The 22,931-nt window shown below is 45.8% G+C and overlaps 2 protein-coding genes across 2 annotated transcripts; both read left to right on the top strand.

Moving 5' to 3' along the window:
- Positions 1-1,111: 1,111 nt before the first annotated feature.
- Positions 1,112-10,781, top strand: LOC117020206 (transcription factor SPT20 homolog). The gene is given in 5 exon segments (XM_033102526.1): positions 1,112-2,467; positions 2,469-3,217; positions 3,294-3,354; positions 10,117-10,430; positions 10,538-10,781. Coding segments are annotated over 5 exon segments (2,724 nt in total).
- A 29-nt stretch (positions 10,782-10,810) lies between these two features.
- On the top strand, positions 10,811-11,395 carry LOC117028693 (RNA polymerase II subunit A C-terminal domain phosphatase SSU72-like). Its single transcript, XM_033117559.1, has one exon. The coding sequence runs from the start codon at positions 10,811-10,813 to the stop codon at positions 11,393-11,395; it is 585 nt and encodes a 194-aa protein (XP_032973450.1).
- The last annotated feature ends 11,536 nt before the right edge of the window (positions 11,396-22,931 follow it).

The following is a 22,931-nucleotide window of genomic DNA, read 5'->3' as shown; positions in this document are numbered from 1 at the left end:
AAATCTACCGCCATCTCCTGGAAGGATAGTTCTCAACTCTATCAGATGTGAACCACCTTCTAAAAGAAGTAGTTTAATCCTGGACTGCAATTCGTAGACAATATAACTTACCTACCACAAACTTACCTACTTAAAAAACAAACAATAAAGCCCTTACTGTAATACATAGGCAGATAAAAGGTAAGTACTATGCATGCGAATTCCATGTTACGGGCACATCTAGAGGAAAACCAGTAGGCAGGAAGGAGAGCGCTGCCAGACTGAGGGAAGAATTCCGATGCTCTCACCACAGCCTCCAGGCACGCAAGAGGTACGAATATGGGCTCCTTGGGGCGTGTTAAACCGGTGGCGGATACCAAGAGCAGGCCTGCCACCGATGACAAGAGATTTCAAAACCAGTAAACAGCCCTTGAGGACGTGCTCACCGAGAAAGCAAATGACCACCATCCGTGACTTTCCCAGCAATTGAATTCCTGGGAACATTGGTGGGTATTAAAACCATACCGAAAAATGAGGGATTTCTGTGGTTGGTGGTTTCTGCTTCGGCGTGCATGCCTTTAACGGTAAACGCAAATTAAAGGTGCTGCCTGGCACAGCCTCCAGCGAAAGTGTGGGCACTTGGGCCTCGAGCCCCGGAGGCCAAGCCCGAGGCCTACCTTCGCAGGGGTGTGGAGTAAGGGTGGGGGAGGGGTGGAGGTGGAGGCGGGAAGGAGGAAAAGGAGGCGGGGACAGCGAGCGCGCATGCGCACCAATGAGCCCGGGCCGGGACTGGGAGAAACGGGACGGTGAAGGTGGCGGTGGCGGCGGAGGCGGCTGCTGCGGGCTGCTGGGGATCACATCCACTTCCCGCTCAGCCTGCAGCCAGGAGCAGCTGCGAGGTGAAGGCTCCTGCACGTATAGGCCGTTCCCCGAATCGTAAGTATTTTGTGTAGTGCCTCTTGGGGGGCGGGTTGCTTGGTGTCTGTTTAGAAGGAAGGTTGGACGCCCCACTGTGGAGTTGCGGCGTTTGCAGAACTACTAGGTCTGCGTGGATATTCAAGACGGGATGTTCACGCCGTGCATCAACGCACTTACATTTTCTCTTCTTGTAGGGGCCCTATTTCATCCCACGATGCGAAAAGCTTTAGAAGGAGCTTTGGATCGTGCGGAGTATGTCATTGAAAGTGCCCGACAGAGACCTCCTCCACGGAAAGACTCCTCTAGTGGGGGAAGATCTCTCCATGAAAAACTGTATGACATATATGTTGAAGAATGTGGAAAAGAGCCCGAGGTTACGGAGGAATTAATAAGCAATGTGAACTTGTTAGAGAAGCTTCTGATGAGGGAGTCATTGTCGTGTTTAGTGGTCAACCTGTACCCAGGAAAGGAGGGCTATTCGCTGATGCTCAAGGGATTAGATGGCTCTTATTCAGAGACCATTCGCTTGCCTTACGAAGAAGGGGAACTGCTTGAATACTTGGATGCAGAAGAATTACCTCCTGTTTTGTTGGATCTCCTGGAAAAATGTCCGGTTAACATGTTTCACAGTGGGTGTGTCATAGCAGAAATACGGGACTATAGGCAGTCCAGTAATACGGAAGGCCCGGGTTACCAAAGCAGGCATATTCTCTTACGTCCCACGATGCAGACGTTAGCCTGCGACGTAGAGTCCATTACCAGCGATAACCAGAAATGGACCCAGGAAGACAAACTGTTGCTTGAGAGCCAGCTGATCTTAGCGACAGCTGAACCACTGTGTCTTGAGCCTTCTGTATCGGTGGCCTGCACTGCAAACAGGCTGCTGTATAACAAGCAAAAGATGAACACTTACCCAATGAGAAAGAGCTTGAAGCGGTATTCTGCAGCCTCCCTGAGTCGGCAGCAAAAGCTGCCTCCTCAGCCATCACCTCCTGAGCTAAGAGTATTGACTTCTTGCAAAAAAAGCAAAGAAAGTAAAGCAGGCCTCAGGATTTCCGAAGCAGGAAATTGTGTAGATACGTGGAAACAGCGACCCTGTGACTTGGAGGTCCCTTCTGAAGTGGACGTGGAGAAATATGCTAAAGGGGGGAGGTCTGTCAAATATGATGACACAGAACCGACAGTCTGGCCAGCCCAGGAGTCCGACGATGCTTCTCTATTTGGATGTGAAGCTGGCGATCGGTCCCAGACGACCAAGCTGACCTTCGTGCAGCCGCTCAGTGATTCACTTTTCTATGGACAAAGCAAGTCACGTCAAGAAGCCACATGTGAGACACCGCTGTCTCACCCACACTCTTCCCCAGATGACCATTCAAATAGTTTGATGCCTGCATTAAAGACTGATGCTGGCAAGGTAGTCGGTGGGTCCGAGGAATTGCTACAGAAGAACACTGAACGTCCAGTCCAGACGTCACTCAGCTCCAGTGGCTCAGCCAGTCTCAGCCAACTTTCTCCAGGGAAAGAAGCAGAACAGCCTCAGGCCACATCATCAGTACTGGGGAAGGGAGTGAAAACACATACCTCCAGCCACCAGACTTCCCTGGAGCTCCGGAAAGAGTTCCTCAGGTAACAGTTTCACTCCACAGCAGGCAAGCCCCTTTCCTAAACCTCCATTTCCTGCTCCTGCGTCCGAGGCACCAGGTCTTGCCCAGAAATCGTCTGTGGAAGTGAACCCAGTCAGCACACTCCCTGCAGCCACGCTGTTCCCTGCCAGCTCATCACTAAGAGCCCTGGTCACCCAGGTCAAGGCCAACTATGCTGGCCTCAAAGTCATCAAAGTGGTGAGTCCTGTTGTTGGAACCCAGACTGTGGTGAGACGTTCCAACCCAGTGCAGCGCTCTACCGTTGGGGCCAGGGATCCTTCAGGCGTGAACGCCAGCAGGCTGTCCTCAGGAGGCCAGCCACCAAATGCACAGTCCGCTGCACCGCAGGCTCCTTCTCCAACGGGTGCACAGTATATTTTAAAACCCGCTTCAGATCTCAGGCCCTTAACTCTACTCCAGGTCCCACCAGGTTCAGTCATTTTGAACACCCAGCAGCAGGCCCGGCAGCCACAGCAGTGGCTATGTCAGGTGATTCCAGGGCAACAACATCAGTGGCCCTCCACTTCTCATTGTCAGCAGCCAGTGTCGCAGGGTTCAAGTGCACAAGATTCAACCCGTCAAAACCCAGCCTCATCTGCTCAGCACGCTGTTGTCGTCAACCTCAGTGAAATGGGAAGAGGCCGAGGCCGCATTCTGCAGGCCCGGGCCACCGTGTTGTGTCAGCTTGGCTCTGCCCAGAGAAGACCTGGGCAAAACCTTCCCCAGCAGACGGTCCTGCTCTCTGCCGTCCAGCAGCAGCAGCAGCAGCAGCAGCAGCAGCAGCAGCAGCAACAAGAGCAGCAGCAGCAGCAGCAGCAGCTGCAGCAGCAGCAGCAGCATCTGCAGCTGCAGCAGCTGCAGCAGCAGCAGCAGCAGCTGCAGCAGCTGCAGCAACAGCAGCAGCCGCAGCAGCAGCAACAGCAGCAACTGCAGCAGCCGCAGCAGCAGCAACAGCAGCAACCGCAGCAGCCGCAGCAGCAGCAGCAGCAGCAACCGCAGCAGCCGCAGCAGCAGCAGCAGCAGCATCCAAGGCCGCCCTTGGTGGTGCAGTTGCGAATCATTAGGCACCCAAGGGCTGTGGCAACAGCTCAGCCAGGTGGGGGCCAGCAGACAGCAAGCCAGTCTCAAGGTAATATGAATAGAGGCCCGCCCAGCACTCCCAACTCCTGAGTCTTGCATTGTGTTCTCTCTTGAAAAACTCAAGAGCATGGACTCCAATTAAGTCCAGTTTTCACTTCATTTTTGGTTATTTAATGTGGCAGTATTTTCCACATTGTTAGGTGTGCAAACTTTGTACAGAAACACAGCCTCATGACTTTGACATGGAAGCAAGGAGGTGATTTAAGAAACAGGGATTGTTTTGCTTATGTCATTGCGTGGGTGGTGGTGCTGGTCGTTGACATAGTGATTTCCTTTTCAAATAAACGTGTTCCTTGTTATGGTTCTGATTTACCATAAAAACAATCTTAGTTTTCCATCATTCTTAGAAAACGTGATGACCTCTTTCTTTTTATAGTGTTTATAAACAAAATACTAAATAGTTCTGTAGCTCTGTGGAGATTGAAATTAAGCCTGCTTACTGGCCTATAACTTCCAGAACTTCCTTTTTGCCCATTATTTTTAAAAAAGAATATTTACCTATCGCTAACTTTTGGGCCCCGTGCCTGAATCCCATCGGTTCTCAAAGGTGACTAGTGGTGATGAGGAAAATTGCAGCTGTGAATCCCCTGATTATCTTAGATGCTATAGATCTTATCTTGTGGGACTGAATAACTTCAAAAAGGCCCACATTAAGTGCTATTATTTACTAAGTACCAGATAAGTATCTCAGTGTTTCACTGGGACCTATTTACCAATACTCTATTTCAGCAGCTGTTTCTTCTACACATTATGCATTGAATAAAAATTTAGTCAATTTATTTTATTTTACTATGTTAATTATTTCCCCCCGAAAGGAGAACTTTTTCCTTTAAATGTAAAAAATTTGCCCCTTTTCTCTAATTAAAGTTTTTGCAAGCCTCATCTCAATTTGGCCCGGTTCTAACACTATTCTTACACTATTATTATAATTTTTATCCTTTAATCCTTTAACTTTTTTTTTTTTGAACCATCGGTTATGTTCTCTGACCTTCCAACAGTCATTCTTGTTTTTTTAAGTCAGTGTCCTCTGCCGTTCCTGAAGTCTCTCGCGATTTGGCTTCATGGTCTCCTCACTGGATTATTTGAAAACTTAGAGCAATGCTTTGTTTCTGTTACTTTCCAGCTCTCGTGATTTATATTGCCATTTAGAGTTTCTGTCGCATCTTCCACCTGGATTCTAAGACTGTGATAGCAAAAACTGAATCTCGCACTTGTTTGTTTGCAAAGAATCCTTAGCACAACATCTTACGCCAAAATGTTTAACCTGTATTTGCCAGGTACGTGTAACATACTTAACCTATGTGGTTTTATAGAAGTGGTGCTGAACTTAGAATGTAGTTGTAGAACTTAACATGTAGTTGTAGAACACTGACAAGCAGGGTGGATCCAGGTGTACGGGGCTGAAGCTTATGTCCTCGAATGTCACCCAGTCTCACATCCACAACTGGCAACACTAAATCAAGAAGCATTTCTCTATTCTCCAGTGCTCTCTCCCCCAGATCTGGGCAGGCTACTCTGGAAAAGAAACTCCTGGGGCGGGGGCATTTTCAGGCCACCAGCTCCTGCGTTTGGACACTTACTGAACCTCTCCAGGTCGTGCTTGTTCTCCCACAGGTCCGGTCCAGGTCCAGCCCAGTCCAGCCTGTAGACCGCCGCCCCCCAGAGTGATTTCTATTGTAATGTTCTAAATGTAACAAATCCAGAGTAGGCTCAGTTTATGATTTCTCTAAAACAATAAAACTACAATACCAATAAAGTTGAAATCATGTTATTTTAACAGGATGAACGGGTTTTAAAACTTTTCAATGAGTTAGAAGCGCATCACGTAAACTGTAGCATCTTAACCAATTTAAAGTTGCATGTTCTGCAACAGGTCTCTAGAATTGTTTTCATCTTGCAAAGGTGAACCTCCATCCCCACTGAGCACCAACTGCTCCTTTCCCTCTCCCCCAGCCCCTGGCAACCAGCTTTCTAGTTTCTGCTTCTCTGAGTCAGACTGAATGAGATACTTCCTATGAGTGGGGTCATACAGTATTGGTCATTTTGTGACTGGCTTCTTTCACTTAGCATGATGTCCTCAAGATTCATCCATGTTGTAGCATGCAACAGGAAGGTCATAGCTTTGCGAAAATGGTTTCACTATACACCACATAAAGTAAAGCGACCTATGAAGTATAAAAAGTTCATAAGTGTGTACTTTGTATCGTTTTATTTAGTTGAAAAGATTGGTGCACATGTATGAGATGCAATTTTTACAAGTTTCTTTGGGAAAGAAAGTTAAAACTAGCTAAACATGATGCTTGTCAGCCCTATAAAGAGGACAGGGGAGACCCCCAAATGGGCTGAAGGATTAAGGCACAGTTGTTAATCCCCAGCCCTTTCAAAAGCTCCCTTGCACTTAGGGCCCCCTGCAGAGCGCAGGTCTCCTTTCCCAGGCTGCAATCACTGGCCTTAGAAAGGCACTTTGGGAAGTCTTAGTCTGTCTCTCTTTAAAAGCGTTTACATTTTTTAGCACTCTAGCTTCTTTGCAGGAAAGTAAATAGCTAAGCATTTGGAAATGAGTTGAATTTGTTTGCCTTTCAGGTGTTTGGGACCTTGTTATATTTTGAAGTGGAATTCACCCCACCCCCCTCTTTCTTTCTTTTCCCTCCCCTGGCTTAGTGATCATCAACTGTCCAGCAGTCCCTGCTCCCTCAGCTCTTTCCTCCTTCTGTCCTGTTTCAGTGGGACTCAACAGATCCCTGAGCTTTTCTGTTTTCTCTCTCCCTTTCTTTTTGTGGAGTTGTAATTTACATAAGAAGCTACTATTGTGAAGCGTACAATTCAGTGGCATTTCCTATTTTACAGTGTTGTGGTGCCACCACCTGTATCTATTTCTGAAGCATTTTATCACCCAAAAGAAATCTCTGTAGCCACTGAGCACTCCGTTCCCATTCTCCCCTTCCCCAGCCCCGGAAACCACCAGTTTGCTTTCTGTCTACATGGACTTGCCCCTCTAGATATTCCCTACTAATGGAACCATATAGTATGTGGTCTTTTGTGTCTGGCCTCTCTCCCTTGGCATAATGTGTTTGAGGTTCATCCACGCTGTAACACGCGTCAGGGTTTCTTCATTTTTTAAATGACTGAAGAAGATCCCATGGTTTGCATGCACCGCATTTTCTTTATGCATTCTCCACTGATGTGCATTCAGGTTGCTTCCACCTTTTCGCTCCTGTGAATAATGTCGCTATGAACGTTTGTGTACAGGTATTTGTTTGTGTGCCTCTTATGTTTTACTTAGTCACAACTTTGAAGGGCAGCCTGTCTGCACAAAATTTGTTTTTCTAAGTATACATGTATGTTTCTGGGCCATTTGCCCTAACAAGGAAAGGAAATTTGGTCTGGCAGTTGCAGAGGTGTGTGAAGAGACAGGTAACTGGTGATTCTCACTCTCTGAACCGAGCTGTACTAATGGGTTGTCGATCCTGTAAAAGAAAGGTTTTCAGTTGACTTCTAAGGATATGTCTAGTATGCCATTTGGGTGATGCTGAGCCCATTTGAACTTCCTCTAACACATCCTGGACATCTTTGGAAATGGGGCCTGCATTATCGAGAGCTGAACATATGCAATAATTGCAAGGATGAGTTCATGCTCCGCCTTGGGAATCCACCAAAGGCCTGAACCCACAATCTCAGCAGATTGGATGTACTTCCTCACTTTTGCACTCTATCTGTTTCTTTTAAGCACTACTCGGAGACAGACATCAGTTGAACTTGCACTTGAGCAATGTGGCACTCCCTGCCCAGGCATGCAAATAAGTTCAGTGTTGTTTGAGAGGGCCATTTTGTGGTTTTTGTATATATCCTTCTAATGATCCCCACCAAGGTTGGTAATATGATGCAACTGGCACACTAATGAAGAGGAATGAATATAACCCTTAAATAAAATGCCAGAGTATATGTTTATTCAAACAACTCTGTAGGTTGTTTAGGGAGGATTTCCCAAGTTCCTGGTACTGTGTTAGGCCCAGTTGGGATGGGGAGAATACAGAGACCAAAGAAAAGTACGGTGCCTCTTTCGAATCTAGATCTTATTCAAAAGTTATGTAATTTTACACTTCAGCAATTGAAGCTAGATTGCCACTATAACAAAGTCTCCATGGAATAATGAATGTTACACATATAAAGATCACTACACAATAGAGAGAATGGGAACCAACACAAGGCTCGCGATTTTAGTGGCTTATCCCCATGCCACAAGTCAGAGGTCAGAACACAGACCAAGGAGATGGTGGAAAGAAGATTCCAGAGAGAAAAGTGTTGCCCTGCCCGTGAAGTCCAGGTATGTGCATCTGCATAGAGAATTCATACTTACTTATAAATGGTAGGTTTAAAAGTCCTTTATTCCATTCTAGATTTCTGTTTTGAGAACATTGGGGGGAATCACCCAACTTTCCTAAGAGACTTCTGTTTATTTCTTAAAAGTAACAGAAACATGTTAGGTTCCTTGCTGGACACACCGTCTCCAGGGTCCCATTCGCATTCTCCCATCTTCCAAGTGATACCCGTATTGACTTTGGTTTGTGTTGTGCACTGCCTCCTGAAAGCACCATGACTGCCTGATCTATTAGTGAGAGCTGAGTTTATTCTTACTGCTAAGGGAGAGGACAACCTGGACAGAGGCTTAGTAGTGTTTCAGGTAGTTAAGTATCTTTTTTTCCCCTAAAAGCTAATAATGTCATCCTTTGTCTTCAGGACTTCAGTATTTAACTGCAGGGGAAATAACCTTAGTTGTTTTAATTGCGTTTCGAAAAGTACCTAGGCTATAGAGTACAGGATTTCCCCCCTCTGTTCTCATTATATGACAGGCAGTGTTCTGTTTCACATGTTTTAACTCACTCAGTCCTCCCCAGGACCATGTAAGGGAGGTGTAATTATGCATGAGGAAACAAGGCATTGGGAGCTTAAGTGATTTGCTCAAGGTCATCTAGCTATGAGGCATTGTTGTGGCGTGGGCTGTGAAAGATTCACAAGTCAGGTAGAAATAGAGAAGGAAGATTTCTTAAAGTTAGAGGAGGGTCAGCTGGGCAGAGTCTGCTGGAAACTCCTGCAAAGTACTGCATCCATTCTTTGTCTTTTCTAATCAGGATGTAAATTTCTGTGGCCTGTAGTTGGAGGTGGGGGAAGGTGCGGTTATACTGGTTATCTTAACCTTTGCATGTTTTCCGTAGATTTAAGTTGGAGCCAGGAGAGTGGATGTCATACAGATGGAAAACCTCTCCCAACTCACAGGGCTAGCACTGGGCTGAAGTAAATAGAAACACTGAAACTGGTCTGCACAGTAAATGTACAGCAAGCAGAGCCAAAGAAAGTTTTCAAAAAGTCCCAAGCTAAATTACACTTATTAATTTGAATTATACCAGAGATCCAAATCTCAAAAATAGAAGATTTAGCGCCACCATTAAAATCCCCTGTCCTAACAGTATCAGATCCCACTGGGGTCAGAGACCCTTTAGCGCACTGCCCTCTCCAGTGCCTCTGGGAGGGCAAGACATACACCTGTCCCCAGTGGGCCCACCATACGGTTGGAGAGACCCCAAGATATATGGTTGAAATGACAGATTACACTTTGTCACTTCACTATATGTTGCTGTTTGAGGGGAGCTAATCACTGACATCTCTGCCATAGTTTGGAACATTTGGAAGAGAGATCATCGGGAGTCAGACAGCTGGACATCAACATAATTGCTTTACATGTGATGCACGTACCTTTGAGGACGTAAGTTAGATCTGGACCAAGTAGGTTTCCTAACACTGCACCCGCATATTAGAGAGATTCCTCCACTCACTCACAGGCAGGGCTGGAGAACCGCAGACCCCTCCCCAAGCACCGGGCTGGCCCTCTCACTGCGGAGAATAGAGTGGGAAGAACAAGTCCAATCTTACTCTAATGAAGAGGTTCTTAACCCCTGGGCAGTAGACCTCTTTGGCATTTGGTGAAGCATACGGATCCTTTCTCAGAATAATCTTTTCATGTGCATAAAATAAAATATATGCCATTACAAAGGAAGCCAATCACTAAAATACAACCCTGAAAGTATAAATTTATGGTAAATAATATGTTTTTTAAATGCACTAAACGATCAGGTGTAGTGGCGTGACTAATAACTACTGTACTTTCAAAGCAGTGATGACACATGACGTTTTGAGATATCTACAACCAGTGAAATGTCACATGCAAACATCTGTGATTTCTAGTCGATAAATTTAAATACTAGTGTGGTTTTTTAACCTATATTCATATGCAGAGGAAATGTTCCATTTCAGTTAGAAGTCAGATAAAATAAAGATAGAAGTTTATTAGTTTTTCTCATTAAGTTCATGGATATCCTAAAAGTGTCCACGGAGGATGTCGGCTCGAACCGGCGCCCTGTGAGCATCCCTGTGAGGATAGTGGGCCTGGGCCGCGCATGCCCCCAGCAGTCGCGCGCTCACTGGCCTGACGACCGTTACGTGCCTGTGTGTGCACGAGGCCGCGTGCTGCGTCGGATACCTCACGTGCTCCTCTGCTTCTGTCTCGCGACTTCCGGTCACTCCTCGCGCCATCTTGCGCGAGGAGGTGACGCACCTGGGTGAGAGTCCCAGCGAGGTCGGTGCTGGACAGAGATCGGTGCGCAGCAGTGTGTCTCTCGGTGTGGCACAGTGTGACTGTCAGTGTGGGACACTGAGTCCCGGTGCGGGACAGTGCGAGGCCCTGTCCAGGACAGAGTGAGATCGGCACGGGACAGTGCAAATCCCGGTATGGAACAGTGCGAGGCCCTGTCCAGGATAGAGTGAGATCGGTACTGGACTGTCCAATTCCCGGTGCGGGACAGTTCGAGGCCCTGTCCAGGACAGAGTGAGATCGGCACGCGACAGAGCGAGGCCCAGTTCGGGACAGTTCGAGGCCCTGTCCAGGACGCAGCGAAATCGGTACCAGGCAGTCCCGGGGCGGGACAGTGCAAATCCCGGTGCGGGATAGTGCGAGTCCCTGTCCAGGACAGAGCGAGATCGGTGCGTCAGCGCGACGCCCGGTGCGAGACAGATCGAGATCTCTGCGGGCCAGAGAAAGACTGGTGAGGGAAAGCGTTTACTTGGCAGCCGCCACCATGGCGTCCTCGCAGCTGCGGGTGGCCGTTGTGTGCAGGAGCAACCAGAACCGGAGCATGGAGGCTCACCACATCCTCAACAGACGGGGATTCAACGTCCGGTCCTTCGGGACAGGGACTCACGTGAAGCTTCCCGGACGAACACGGGACAAGCCAAACATTTATGATTTCAGAACCACCTATGAGCAGATGTACAATGATCTGGTTAAGAGAGACGAATACTTCTACAGGCAGAATGGCATTTTGCATATGTTGGACAGAAACAAGCGAATCAAGCCTAGGCCGGAAAGGTTCCAGAACTGTCAAGACCAGTTCGACCTCATCCTCACCTGTGAAGAGAGGGTGTACGACCAGGTAGTGGAAGATCTGTATTCCAGGGAGCAGGAGACCTGCCAGCCAGTGCACGTGGTTAACGTCGACATCGAGGACAACGAGGAGGAGGCCACCCTGGGAGCGTTCCTCATCTGTAAGCTCTGCCAGTACATTCAGCTTTCGGATGACATGGAGAATGAGATCGATGAGCTGCTGCTGAAGTTGGAGGAGAAGAGCAACAGGACCTTCCTGCACACTGTCTGCTTCTACTGATGCGGCCTGGGGCCTGGCGGGGCCCCTCCTGAAGCCGTCATTTTGAGCTTCCTTTGGTTAATAGTTTTTCCTTCCAGATATTTGTTTTTAGGTTTAAGGCTTCTAATGGTGAAATGAACTTTGGGGTGTGTGTGTGTGTGTGTGTGTGTGTGTGTGTGTGTGTGTTTTAAGTTGAAATGATTGGTGCACAGTGTGTGAGATGCAATTTTTACAAGTTTGTTTGGGAAAAAAAAGTTAAAACTAGCTAAACATGATGCTTGTCAGCCCTATATAGAGGACAGGGGAGACCCCCACATGGGCGGAAGGATTAGGGCACAGTTGCTAATCCCCAGCCCTTTCAAAAGCTCCCTTGCACTTAGGGCCCCCTGCGGAGCCCAGGTCTCCTTTCCCAGGCTGCAATCACTGGCCTTAGAAAGGCACTTCGGGAAGTCTCAGTCTGTCTCTTTATAAAAGCGTTTACGTGTTTTAGCACTCTAGCTTCTTTGCAGAAAACAGAAAAGTAAATAGCTAAGCATTTGAAAATGAGTTGAATTTGTTTGCCTTTCAGTGTTTGGGACCTTGTTATATTCTGAAGTGGAATTCACCCCACCCCCCTCTTTCTTTCTTTTCCCTCCCCTGGCTTAGTGATCAACTGTCCAGCAGTCCCTGCTCCCTCAGCTCTTTTCTCCTTCTGTCCTGTTTCAGTGGGACTCAACAGATCCCTGAACTTTTCTGTTTTCTCTCTCCCTTTCTTTTTATGGTGTTGTAATGTACATAAGAAGCTACTATTGTGAAATGTACAATTCAGTGGCATTTCCTATTTTACAGTGTTGTGGTGCCACCACCTCTATTTTGGAAGCATTTTATCACCCAAAAGAAATCTCTGTAGCCACTGAGCACTCGGTTCCCATTCTCCCCTTCCCTAGCCCCGAAAACCACCAGTTTGCTCTCTGTCTCCTTGGACTAGCCCCTCTAGATATTCCCTATGAATGGAAGGAATATCCAGTATGTGGTCTTTTGTGTCTGGCCTCTCTCCCTTGGCATAATGTGTTTGAGGTTCATCCACGCTGTAACATGCATCAGGGTTTCTTCAATTATTAAATGGCTGCAGAAGATACCATGGTTTGCATACACCACATTTTCTTTATGCATTCTCCACTGATGTGCATTCAGGTTGCTTCCACCTTTTCGCTCCTGTGAATAATGTCGCTATGAACGTTTGTGTACAGGTATTTGTTTGTGTTCCCTTGTGTTTTGCTTAGTCACGACTTTGAAGGGTAGCCTGGCTGCATAAAATTTGTTTTTCTAAGTATACATGTGTATTTCTGGGCCTTTTGCCATAACAAGGAAAGGAAATTTGGTCTGGCAGTTGCAAAGAGATGTGTGCAGAGATAGGTAACCGGTGATTCTCACTCTCTGAACCCAGCTGTACTAATGCGTTGTTGATCCTGTAAAAGAAGGGTTTTTGGGGCCAGCCGGGTGGCTCAGGCTGTTAGAGCTCCATGCTCCTAACTCCGAAGGCTGCCGGTTCGATTCCCACGTCGAAGGGCCAGTGGGCTCTCAACCACAAGGTTGCCAGTTCAACTACTCGAGTCCCAAACGGCAACTGGACCTGGAGCTGAGCTGCGTCCTCCACAACTAAGACTGAAAGGACAATAACTTGACTTGGAAAAAAAGCCTGGAAGTACACACTGTTCCCCAATAAAGTCCTGTTCTCCTTCCCCAGTAAAATCTTTTAAAAAAAGAAAAAAAAGAAAGGTTTTTGGTTGACTTCTAAGGACATGTCTAGTATGCTATCTGGGTGATGCTGAGTCCATTTGAGCTTCTTGTAACGTATCCTGGACATCTTTGGAAATGGTGCCTGCACTATCGAGAGCTGAACACGTGCAATAATTGCAAGGATGAGTTCATGCTCCGCCTTGGGAATCCACCAGAGGATTGAACTCATTCTCACCGATATGATGTACCTCTTCCCTTTTGCACTCTGTTTCTTTTAAGCACTATTCGGAGACAGACACCAGCTGAACTTCCACTTGAGCAATGTGGTGCTCCCTCCCCAGGTATGCAAATAAATTCAGTGTGTTTGAGATGACGTTTTGTGGTTTTGTTCATATCCTTTTGATGATCCCCACCAATATTAGCACTTGATTCAGGTTCTCTTTGAGCATATTAACTGGCTATGTTTTGTGAATAAGCTTCATTCATTTTAGTATCCTGAGGACCTGGAGGCTCTTCCCTATCCCAGGTCAAATTTATACTCTTTGTCTTTAATTAGTTTTGTGCAAGTTGTATCCTCATGACTTAGCAGCTGTCCATTCATAGTGAGATGGTTGTGTGAAAGCAGGTGGCATCAGAATGTTGTGACATGGAGCAGTCAAGTTGGTTCAGGAGATGATCCTCCTGGAAAGTCCAAGTGGGCTCTGTATAGCAGTACATGTCTGGCGGACCTGGGGCCTCCGTCACAGGGCAGGAGTTTAGGAACAGAATTATATTCCTTGATGATACTTGCAAATGAAGGAAAGGCTCTGGTTCTAGGTTAGTGGTGTCCAGTGGAAAAATAATGTGAGCCCCGTATTTTAAATTTATTTTAAAATTTTTAGTAGCCTCATTTTAATAAGTAAAAGGAATCAGGAGAAATTATCCCTAATAATTTATTTAACCCAATACCGGCATACCTCAGAGATATTGTGGGTTAGGTTCCACATCACCACAATAAAGCAAATATCACAATAAAGCTAGTTACACACACTTTTTGGTTTCCCAGGGCATATCTGTTATGTTTGCACTATTCTGTAGTCTATTAAGTGAGCTATAGCGTTGTGTCTAAAAAATGTACTTACCTTAATTAACGTACTTACCTTAAATAAAATACTTTATTGCGGAAAAATGCTAATCACCAGAGCCTCACAACTCGTAAGCTTTTTGCTAGTGGCGGGTCTTGCCTCAATGTTGATGAAAATTCAATATCTGCAAAGTGCAATAAATCGAGGTATGCCTGTATATCCAAAATTATCATTTTCATGTGATTAACATTTTTTATATTCTTAATGAGACATTTTACATTCTTTTATTCTTATTAAATCCTCAAAATCCAGACACAGCCTGTCTTCATTCAGAGACTAAATTTTCACCAGAAATACTTGATCTGTATTTAGATATTTATAAAATCTATGGTTAACAATGTTAACTCACCTCCTAAACATATTTAGAAATGTTCCTATAATTGAATCAAGTACCAGTTTTGAAATTTACCTTAGGTATAATTAGGTAAAAATTAGTTCCTCAGTGTCACTCGCCACATTTCAAGTGGTCAGTAGCTGCGTGTGGCTATAGTGTTGGACAGTGCAGTTGTAGAGGGACAAAACAGCATATCATAGAGACAGCCTCAGGCACGAACTGGGTACCAGTGCTTGAGATAAGGCAGGAGCGGATTATCAGAGTGCACAGTTGGTGTGGAAGTGACAAGGTGTGAAGTGATTCCATGTGCTAAGCTGGAGCTCTCAGAAATCCTCTCGGCCTGTGGTCACTTGGGCCTGAACTTGCAGATAGAGAGCATGTGGCCACAGCCATGGAGCAAGGAGTGTGGTAGAGACTGGAAAACAAGGGTCAGCCCTTTGTCAGGCTCTGCTCTGCTATATGCAAAATACCTAAGAAGAGGACACTAACCATTCCAGCAGTTAAAACTTCCCTATCCCACCTGTACCCCAAGGTACTTGGAACCGGAGGGGATGTGAGAGAAGAAACGCTCCACCTGCCCTTTCATTCTTTCACTCCTCCTCCCTGTCTGATTTCTGGGTCTTGAGTTCCTGAGCAGAGATAAACCAGAGCAGCCATGAGTTGATAATCATGGGAACCGGGTGACGGGTACCAGGAGACTTATTATATTATTCTCTCTACTTTGGCATATATCTGTAATTGGCTATATATATCCACTTGAGCAGTCAAGTTCCTGATGTTCCTACAGCCCCATTACACACCTTGCCCTATCCCAACTTTCATTTTGTACCTGACGTCCTGCCATGTCCGGGCTCAGCTTGCCCTTCTTCCCTGCTTCACTTTTATCTCCTCAGGCAGCAAAGGGTGTGCGAGTTAATTGTTAAATTCAGTTCAACAAGTTCCTCATTAGGGACAAATTACCTGAGTTTGAAATCTGCTAATTTTCCAATCAGAGTGAGTGTTTGCACTTGTGATTTGGAAATAATTACCATAAGGTAAAAGCAAAACCTATGTAGGGATTAAAGTAAAGGTGAGGGAGGACAGGAGCTTATTTTGGCATCTTTCCTGGAAACTCCTGTTAGCATATGCAGATTAGTTGAGGTGCCTCTGGGGTTGGAGTGGGAAAGCTCACCTGTAGCACTGTTTTGCAGACTGTTTACCTTGTGTGCTAATGGCCCTGAAAGGTGACCTTGGCCTTCAAGGGAGAGCAGTGTGGTCTTCATGGGCCTGAACTGGGCCTGGAAAGTGGAGAATCTTTTGCATTTTGCTAAATTTATCTAAAAATACGTCTATACTTTTGTTGAAATCTGTCCTCAAATAAAACATTTCTTTGGGGGCGGAAGTGGTGAATCTAAATGTCCTTCAGGTGATCTCACAATGAATGTATTAGGGAAAGCTCATCTGAAAGAATTTGAAGAATTGTGGGATATTAATTGCTGCAGAATACCATTGTGATCGGAAGTGTAGAAGTCTGGGTCATTCACCTTCAGTAATTTGTCCCAGTCCCAATTACTATATCACTAGTTCCAAAGCTTTGGAAATCCATGGTAAAGAATAGTCAAAAAATTAAGAATAGAATTATCATACAATCCAGTAATCCTTTTTCTGGGTATCTATTCCCAAAATCTGAAAACATTTATATATGTACCCCTATGTTCATTGCAGCAGTATTCAGGGTGGCCAAGACGTGGAAACAACCAAAGTGTCCTTCAATAGATGATTGATGTGGTATATAGAGAAGATGTGGTATATATACACAATGGAATACTACTCAGCCATAAGAAAAGATGAAATAGTGCCATTTGCGACAACATGAATGGATCTTGAGATTATCATGCTAAGCAAAATAAGTCAGACAGAAAAAGTCGAGAACGATATGACTTCACTCATATGTGGGATATAAAACAAAGCAACAAACAAACAAGACAAAGAAACAAAAACTCATAGACACAGACAACAGTTTAGTGGTTACCATAGGGTAAGGGGGGAGGGGGAGTGGTAGAAGAAGGAAAAAGGGGTCAAATATATGGTGATGGAAGAACTGACTCTGGGTGCTGAACACACAATGTGATATATAGATTATGTATTACAGAATTGTGCACTTGAAACATAATTTTATTAACCAATGTCACCCAATAAGTTTAATAAATGACAAAAAGAAAAAAAGAATAGCCAATGTTTCAGTTAACTTACAAGCCAATGCAGAAAAACTCCTCCTGAGACATTGCTTTTGAAATTTGGAGCTAAGAAAAGCTGATCTCCCCTGTGACGGTAGTATCCCTCCTCCTTTCTGATAACTAGAGTTGTACAAGTTCTCAGGTTTCCCTTTTCACCTCGGCTGCCAGGAAACTCAAAACCAAATTTGAAACTGAAGTCACCAAGTTTGCATTTATGGTAAGCACTTCAGCGTTCCTTGCTCCTTATTTTTTGTTTCTATTTTACTAATTCTTTTTACTTGTCTTTTGACATAGGCTACTCCAAATCTTTTGTCAAAAGAAACTGGGAAAAAAAGCCTCCCTACATGTGTAAACATGTGCATAAATAAACAGTAGCTTCTCTCCGTTTATATACACTGGCCTCTAATCTTTTAATAACCTTGCCCATTAGGTATCCTCTTACAAATGAAGAGACTGAGGCTCAGATAGGACTTGCCTGAGGCAATAAAGCTATTCACTGGCACAGGTGATATTTTCTCTCTCCCTCCAAAGTCCATGCCTGTGGCTGGGTACATGTGACTTATGTGTTGACAGGTCTCAATTGAGTGGTAGACCGCAGATATGAAATTATTTTATTTTTTCCAATCACTGATTTCAACCATGCGAGCACCCTTTCCCATTCGTTATGACATCTTGGCAGATCTCATAACTTTCTGGGCTCTCCTGGTTGGTAAACCCGACAAGTCCCAATTACAATTTCAATATCCTATCCTCTGGTCTTGGAGGCAGAGAGAAATGAAGGGAGACAGGGATCTTTGGTGGATATGGTCCTTTTCCAGGTCTGATGCTGTAATCTGCTGAGGTGGGAGTGGGGGTCTCTGCACAGGGGGCCATTCTGTTTTTCACCTGGATTCCTCCTTCCCTGGGCCTTCCTCAGAGAAGAGCAGCTCTGCCTGCTGACTCCCAACCCTTTCTCCAGGTTCTGCCTCCCATCTCCTGGGCGGCCCACTTAGTAAGCCCTGTGCTCCTCCATTTGGAGCCTTAGGAATTGCTGAGGTCCTTTTTCGAACTCTGAAAGCTGTGGGGTCATGGATCAAGGTGGGAGTGATGTTTCTATTTTCTTTCCAGGCACCTCAGTACATTTTGAGCCTCCTACGTTCATATATTTATCGACCACAAGGGGGCACCAGACTCCAGGTTCCCACACAACACAGATTTGTTGAGCTCGCGTGAATTTCCTGACCAACATCTCCCAAGGCTTCCGGGGTGGGGGTGGGGAGCTGCGGATCTGTGCAGGTCAGCGAGAGTCCAGGCAGGAAACTGGATGCTAGCTTTCCCTTCATGCAGACCTTCCCACTCTCCTCGAGCAGCTCTTTCAGGATTCTCCCTTACACGCCTCTCGGCTTGGGGGAGCAAGGGGCACCCACACTCCTCCTCTCCCCTCCCCATTCTGCACCAGGAGAGGCAGCCTCTCACTGCGAGCACTCAGTTTCCCTCCCTCACCTCCCGGTCCCCTCCTGTTTGCGGAGGGCGGTTGTTACAGGGAACAGTCCGAATCACAATAGGGCCCCAGCTGTGCTATTTCTTAGTACTCTCTGAGAGGGCGTGTGTGCTGGCTGGTTGAAATCTTTCGTCAGGATGTGGGAGCACCTGATGCTTTTTGTTTCCAGCCGTGGACTTTTTAGCAACTCTGGGACACCAGGAAAAGTCCTCCTGCATACACACGCGCGCTCACACACACAGCTGCCCAGCCTTATCTCACCCCTGTCTATTTAAAAGGGCAGAAGCCTATGACTGGTGGAACATTTTTTCGAAGGACTGTTTTGGGTGAGTTTTCTAAAGAGTTTATTGCCAAGACTTGAGTAAGAAATCGGTTGGGAGTGTGGGGGGCAGTTTGGGAAATTTCCCACCCCCATAATCGCTAGGGAGGCATTCTTTGAAATGGAAAAGTGATGTTTTCCGAATTGTGTAGTGTTATGCAAATATATCTTCAAAACAAATCCCCTCATGCCCCGCCCCCACCCAGCAGGATTAGTCTTGGTCTCTAAGCTCCTGTACAGAAGCGTTGGAGCTTCTACTGCAAGAGGTGGAGAGGGAAGGGGGTGATTTTAAAAAGTGTTATCTGGGGCTCTGTGTTGCCTTCATACTGTTTGAGAGCCCAGAGTCATTTTGAAATTATTTTTTTGGCATTGTTTGGAGAGTGGAACGTTTGAAGTTGAGATCATGGGGGCCTATGGTTATTGGTAATGATGAGGTCTAGGGTAAAACCAGAGTGGCTGTGTGTGGCGAACACAATCATAGGAGGAGAGGAGGTAGAGAAGCCGAGGGGCCAGGCTCTTGGAAGGATCATCCACGTGGATACTGAAATCACCGAGAATTCTAATTTTTACCGGGTAGTGTTGGAAAGAGTGACAGTGACTCAGGCCTTAGAATCTTCAAGGTATTTGGAGGAGATGACTTCCCACAGTAGGGAAGAAGAGTGGTTTGATTTTAGGGATTCACTAGATCAAGTTAATAACCTTAATACTGGTTATGGGAGAGTTATTCAGTGTCACCTTTTAATTATTGAGAGTGTGCTTACATGCAGGGCCTTTTGCTAGGTCCCTGGAGGAGGAATAAGGCACATTCTCTATCCTTAGGGGCATTAAAGTCTTCTGAGAGAAAAAATTTGTCATTATGTGAGGTGATAGACAGTAACTAAATTTGTTTTGGTAATTATTTAGCAACGTATACATATATCAAATTATTATGTTGGGCTGGTCTGATGGCTCCAGTGGTTGGAGCTCTGGAGCTCCTAACACCGAGGTCGCTGGTTCGATTCCCACATGGGCCAGTGAGCTGCGCCCTCTACAGCTAAGATTGTGAACAACAGCTCTCCCTGGAGTTGGGCTGCCGTGGGCTATATCGTGTGCTGCCATGAGTGGCCGGTAGCCAGCATGAGTGGCCGGTAGCCAGTGTGAGTGGCCGGAGGGAGCTGCCATGAGTGGCTGACTAGTGACCGACTGGTGGGGGGGGAGGAGGAAGGGAGAGAGAGGGGAGGGGGAGGGGAGGGGGAGGGGAGGGCGGGGCGGCACAAGGCTCATAACACCAGCATGGGCCAGGGAGCTGCGTCCTACACAACTAGAGTGAGAAACAACAGCTTGAACCGGAGTTGGGGGGGGGGAGGCAGAAGAAGGGGGAAAAATTATTATGTTGTACACCAAAAAGTAATACAATATTATATGTCAATTATATCTCAATAAAACTGGAAAAAAATTAAGTCTACTCAGAGAGAGAAGGGAAATACACAAATGACTAAAAATCAAGGAGAGTATGGCAAATACCGTTAGAGTTAAATCTTAGTGGGTGGAATTGGGGAAAGCCTCACAAAGGAGATGACCTTTGGCTTGGATTTCAATGGGTTGACGTGGGTGTGGGGAGAGGGTGTTCTAAGCAGAGGACCAGCACTGGGAAAAGAACGTGGAGGACAGTGTGCAGAAGCCTGGTGTATGTGCAGAGCGGAAGTGAAAGATAGGGCTGAAATGACAGGTTGACCCCTATTATGGATCTTCTTGGTAATTTAAATGAGAAAAAGGCTCCGCTGTTTGAATAAGGAATCCAACAGAGTCATGATGGGATTTGTAATACTTTCATGCCTAAAGGGAGAAAAAGAAATTCAAAAGCTCTTCTTCCACTTAACAAAGAATTGTGACAGAAATATTTGATACTTTACAGAAGACTGATTGACCTTTTAAGTATTATTATTACCAGAGCAACACATTATTAAATAAGAGGACAAATCAGAATTGCAGACCTGTAGGTGTTATAGGTTCCATTTTAGAGGACATAGCAACAAACTCTAATATCCAGGTATCTGAAGAGATAGGTTTCTTTACAAATAACACTTCCAAGGGCAGTTTTATAGTGACAGAAAACAAAACAAGATCATCACCTTTCTCTCAAACCTCCATGCGGGCCAGGAGAGTGCGACAGACACTTCAGTAAATGTTCCCAATTCTAATTTTATGACGCGGAACTGGCTTTGTGCCTCACAACAGGGTCTGTTCTTCTGTACCTTTAGGGGAAGAAAGAACATTTTCTCTTCATCTTTCTGAGATTTCTCACCAGCAGTTGGAGCTGGCAGTTTTAAGATAAAGCATGAAAATTTCAAGGGACTTAAATCTTATACTATGGAAAAGAAAAAGGATATAGAGAAGTTTAACAAATTAAATGTGAGGTAGATAATATTAAATTGAACCATATGAAATTGCTGATATTTGACCTTTTGGACCAGTTAAAATGGCAATTTCATATAGTTCAATCCAGTTTCTACAGTTTCAGTCTTGAATCCCAGGTAAGAAGTATGAAGTTAACTTGGTAAATACTGGGGAGCCACTGTTGAGGGGAAATGCTATGATTGGAGCTGTGGTTTAACGCAGTTTATCTGACAGGAATGTGAAGGAGGGATTGAACAGGGAGAGCCTGTGGATTAAACCTTACTTCCATACCCATCATGCTTGAAATAAACCCCTAGATTCATATCTATGGTATAAATCGATTGAGAAGCTAAATTAGCATTAATCTTTTAAGTTAAAGATTGAGAGTTTAAGTTTCTCCCCAGTGATAGGCGACCATGGGTGGACTGTAGAAACGGGCTTGTATGCTCCTGTGGGGACAGAGCCAGGAGTGCAGGTTCCAGGCTCTCGGCCTCACGTGGAAAGGTGCCGGCTCAGGTAGTAAATGGCCATCAACTGTGATTGGATGGCCATCAGCTGTGGCTAGTTGGCCGTCAGCTGTAACCAGTGAGCCATTGGCCACTAGTATAACTGCTGTGGCTACGCTAGCAGAAAATGGGGGGCTAGCAAGAAGATGGTGGCTGAGCTAGCAAGCGGCAGAGTGTGGATTGCAGATTGCAGACAAGTGGATTGCTAGCAAGTGAGATTATTTGGCAGAGACAAGTGGACGGCGGGTTGTGGATAGTGTGGCTCCTGCCTCCTGTGTCTCCAACCCAGCCGCCAGCGAGACTATAGTGGTATGACTCCCGTATCCATGGCCCCGTGGGTGTTCCTTTTTGGCCTCACCATATCCTGCGTTCTTATGTGGGGAGCGGGACCAGAGACCCTGCGTGACACCCTGCATGACAACTCCAGTACCTCCAAATCTTGGTGGACTGTTCTACCAACTTAAATAAACAAACAAATACTCATCTACCTACATCAAAGGGGAAAGGAAGCATTTTGAAATCCATGGCTCTCGCTGCTTGCCTTCCCATCCATACAGATCCCATACAGCCTGTCGTGACACTCTCCTTCAAATGAACCCCTTTGAGAAACAGAGATTTATATCCACGGAGAAATACTGTGAGTGGCATTTACTGGTTTTAATACTTTTTTGAGCATAAGGTAGACTGACAAAGGAACAAAATCTCACGAGAATAAAATCACAGGGCTTTGGGGGCAGGCCTCTAAGACGCAGAATAGGCTCAATAGCAGGAAATACTCTTAGTTAATTGTTTCTCATACTTGAGTGCGCATCAGAACAGCTGGAGGCCTTGTTAAAACACAGCTGGCTGAGCCCTACCCTCTGAGATTCTGATTCAGTAGGTCTAGTGGGGGGTGTGCTGAGAACGTGCTGCTCTAACAAGTTCCCAGGTGAGGCTGATGCTTCTGGCCTCTGGGACCACACTCCTCTATGGGGAAAGGTCTGAGTACGCCGGTGAGAAGGAAGGGTGCTCTGCTTCTGAAGAAAGGAAGAGAAGCATGAATGGTTATAAAAAAAAGTATAACTAAAGTCATCCAGGTAGGTCTGCAGTGGTCAGCCCTGAGGATTAGCGTTTCTAAAAATTTCTTTGATGTTGCTTCTGTTGCTGGGCCAGGGACCATCCTCCCTGAGAACCACAGTCTGTGTGCCAGTCACTTGGCAGCCCTCCAGGGTGAGCGCCCTATTTCTAAATTTAAACCTGAGCTACTCTTTGAGAAACCAGAGTTATTTTGAAGTTATTTTTTTGGCATTGTTTGGAGAGTGGAGCCCCTTCAACATATTGGGTTCTCTGGGCGAAATGCCAATGGTCTCCCAGACTCAATACCTTTTCTCAGTGAAAGGTGTAGAAAAGACAGAGAAGGAGCCTGTGGGAGATGAGGAGGAGGAGAGGAGGGAGAGGAGAGCAATTGCATCACCTAATAATCTCTTGCTAGAGACACATTGCT

The sequence above is a fragment of the Rhinolophus ferrumequinum genome, chromosome X, assembly GCF_004115265.2.
Source record: "Rhinolophus ferrumequinum isolate MPI-CBG mRhiFer1 chromosome X, mRhiFer1_v1.p, whole genome shotgun sequence".
Taxonomy (NCBI): domain Eukaryota; kingdom Metazoa; phylum Chordata; class Mammalia; order Chiroptera; family Rhinolophidae; genus Rhinolophus; species Rhinolophus ferrumequinum.
This window is presented reverse-complemented; position numbering and strand designations above follow the sequence as displayed.

Coding starts and splice junctions, on each gene's coding strand:
- LOC117028693 (XM_033117559.1), top strand. CDS start 10,811: ATGGCGTCCTCGCAGCTGCGGGTGGCCGTTGTGTGCAGGAGCAACCAG.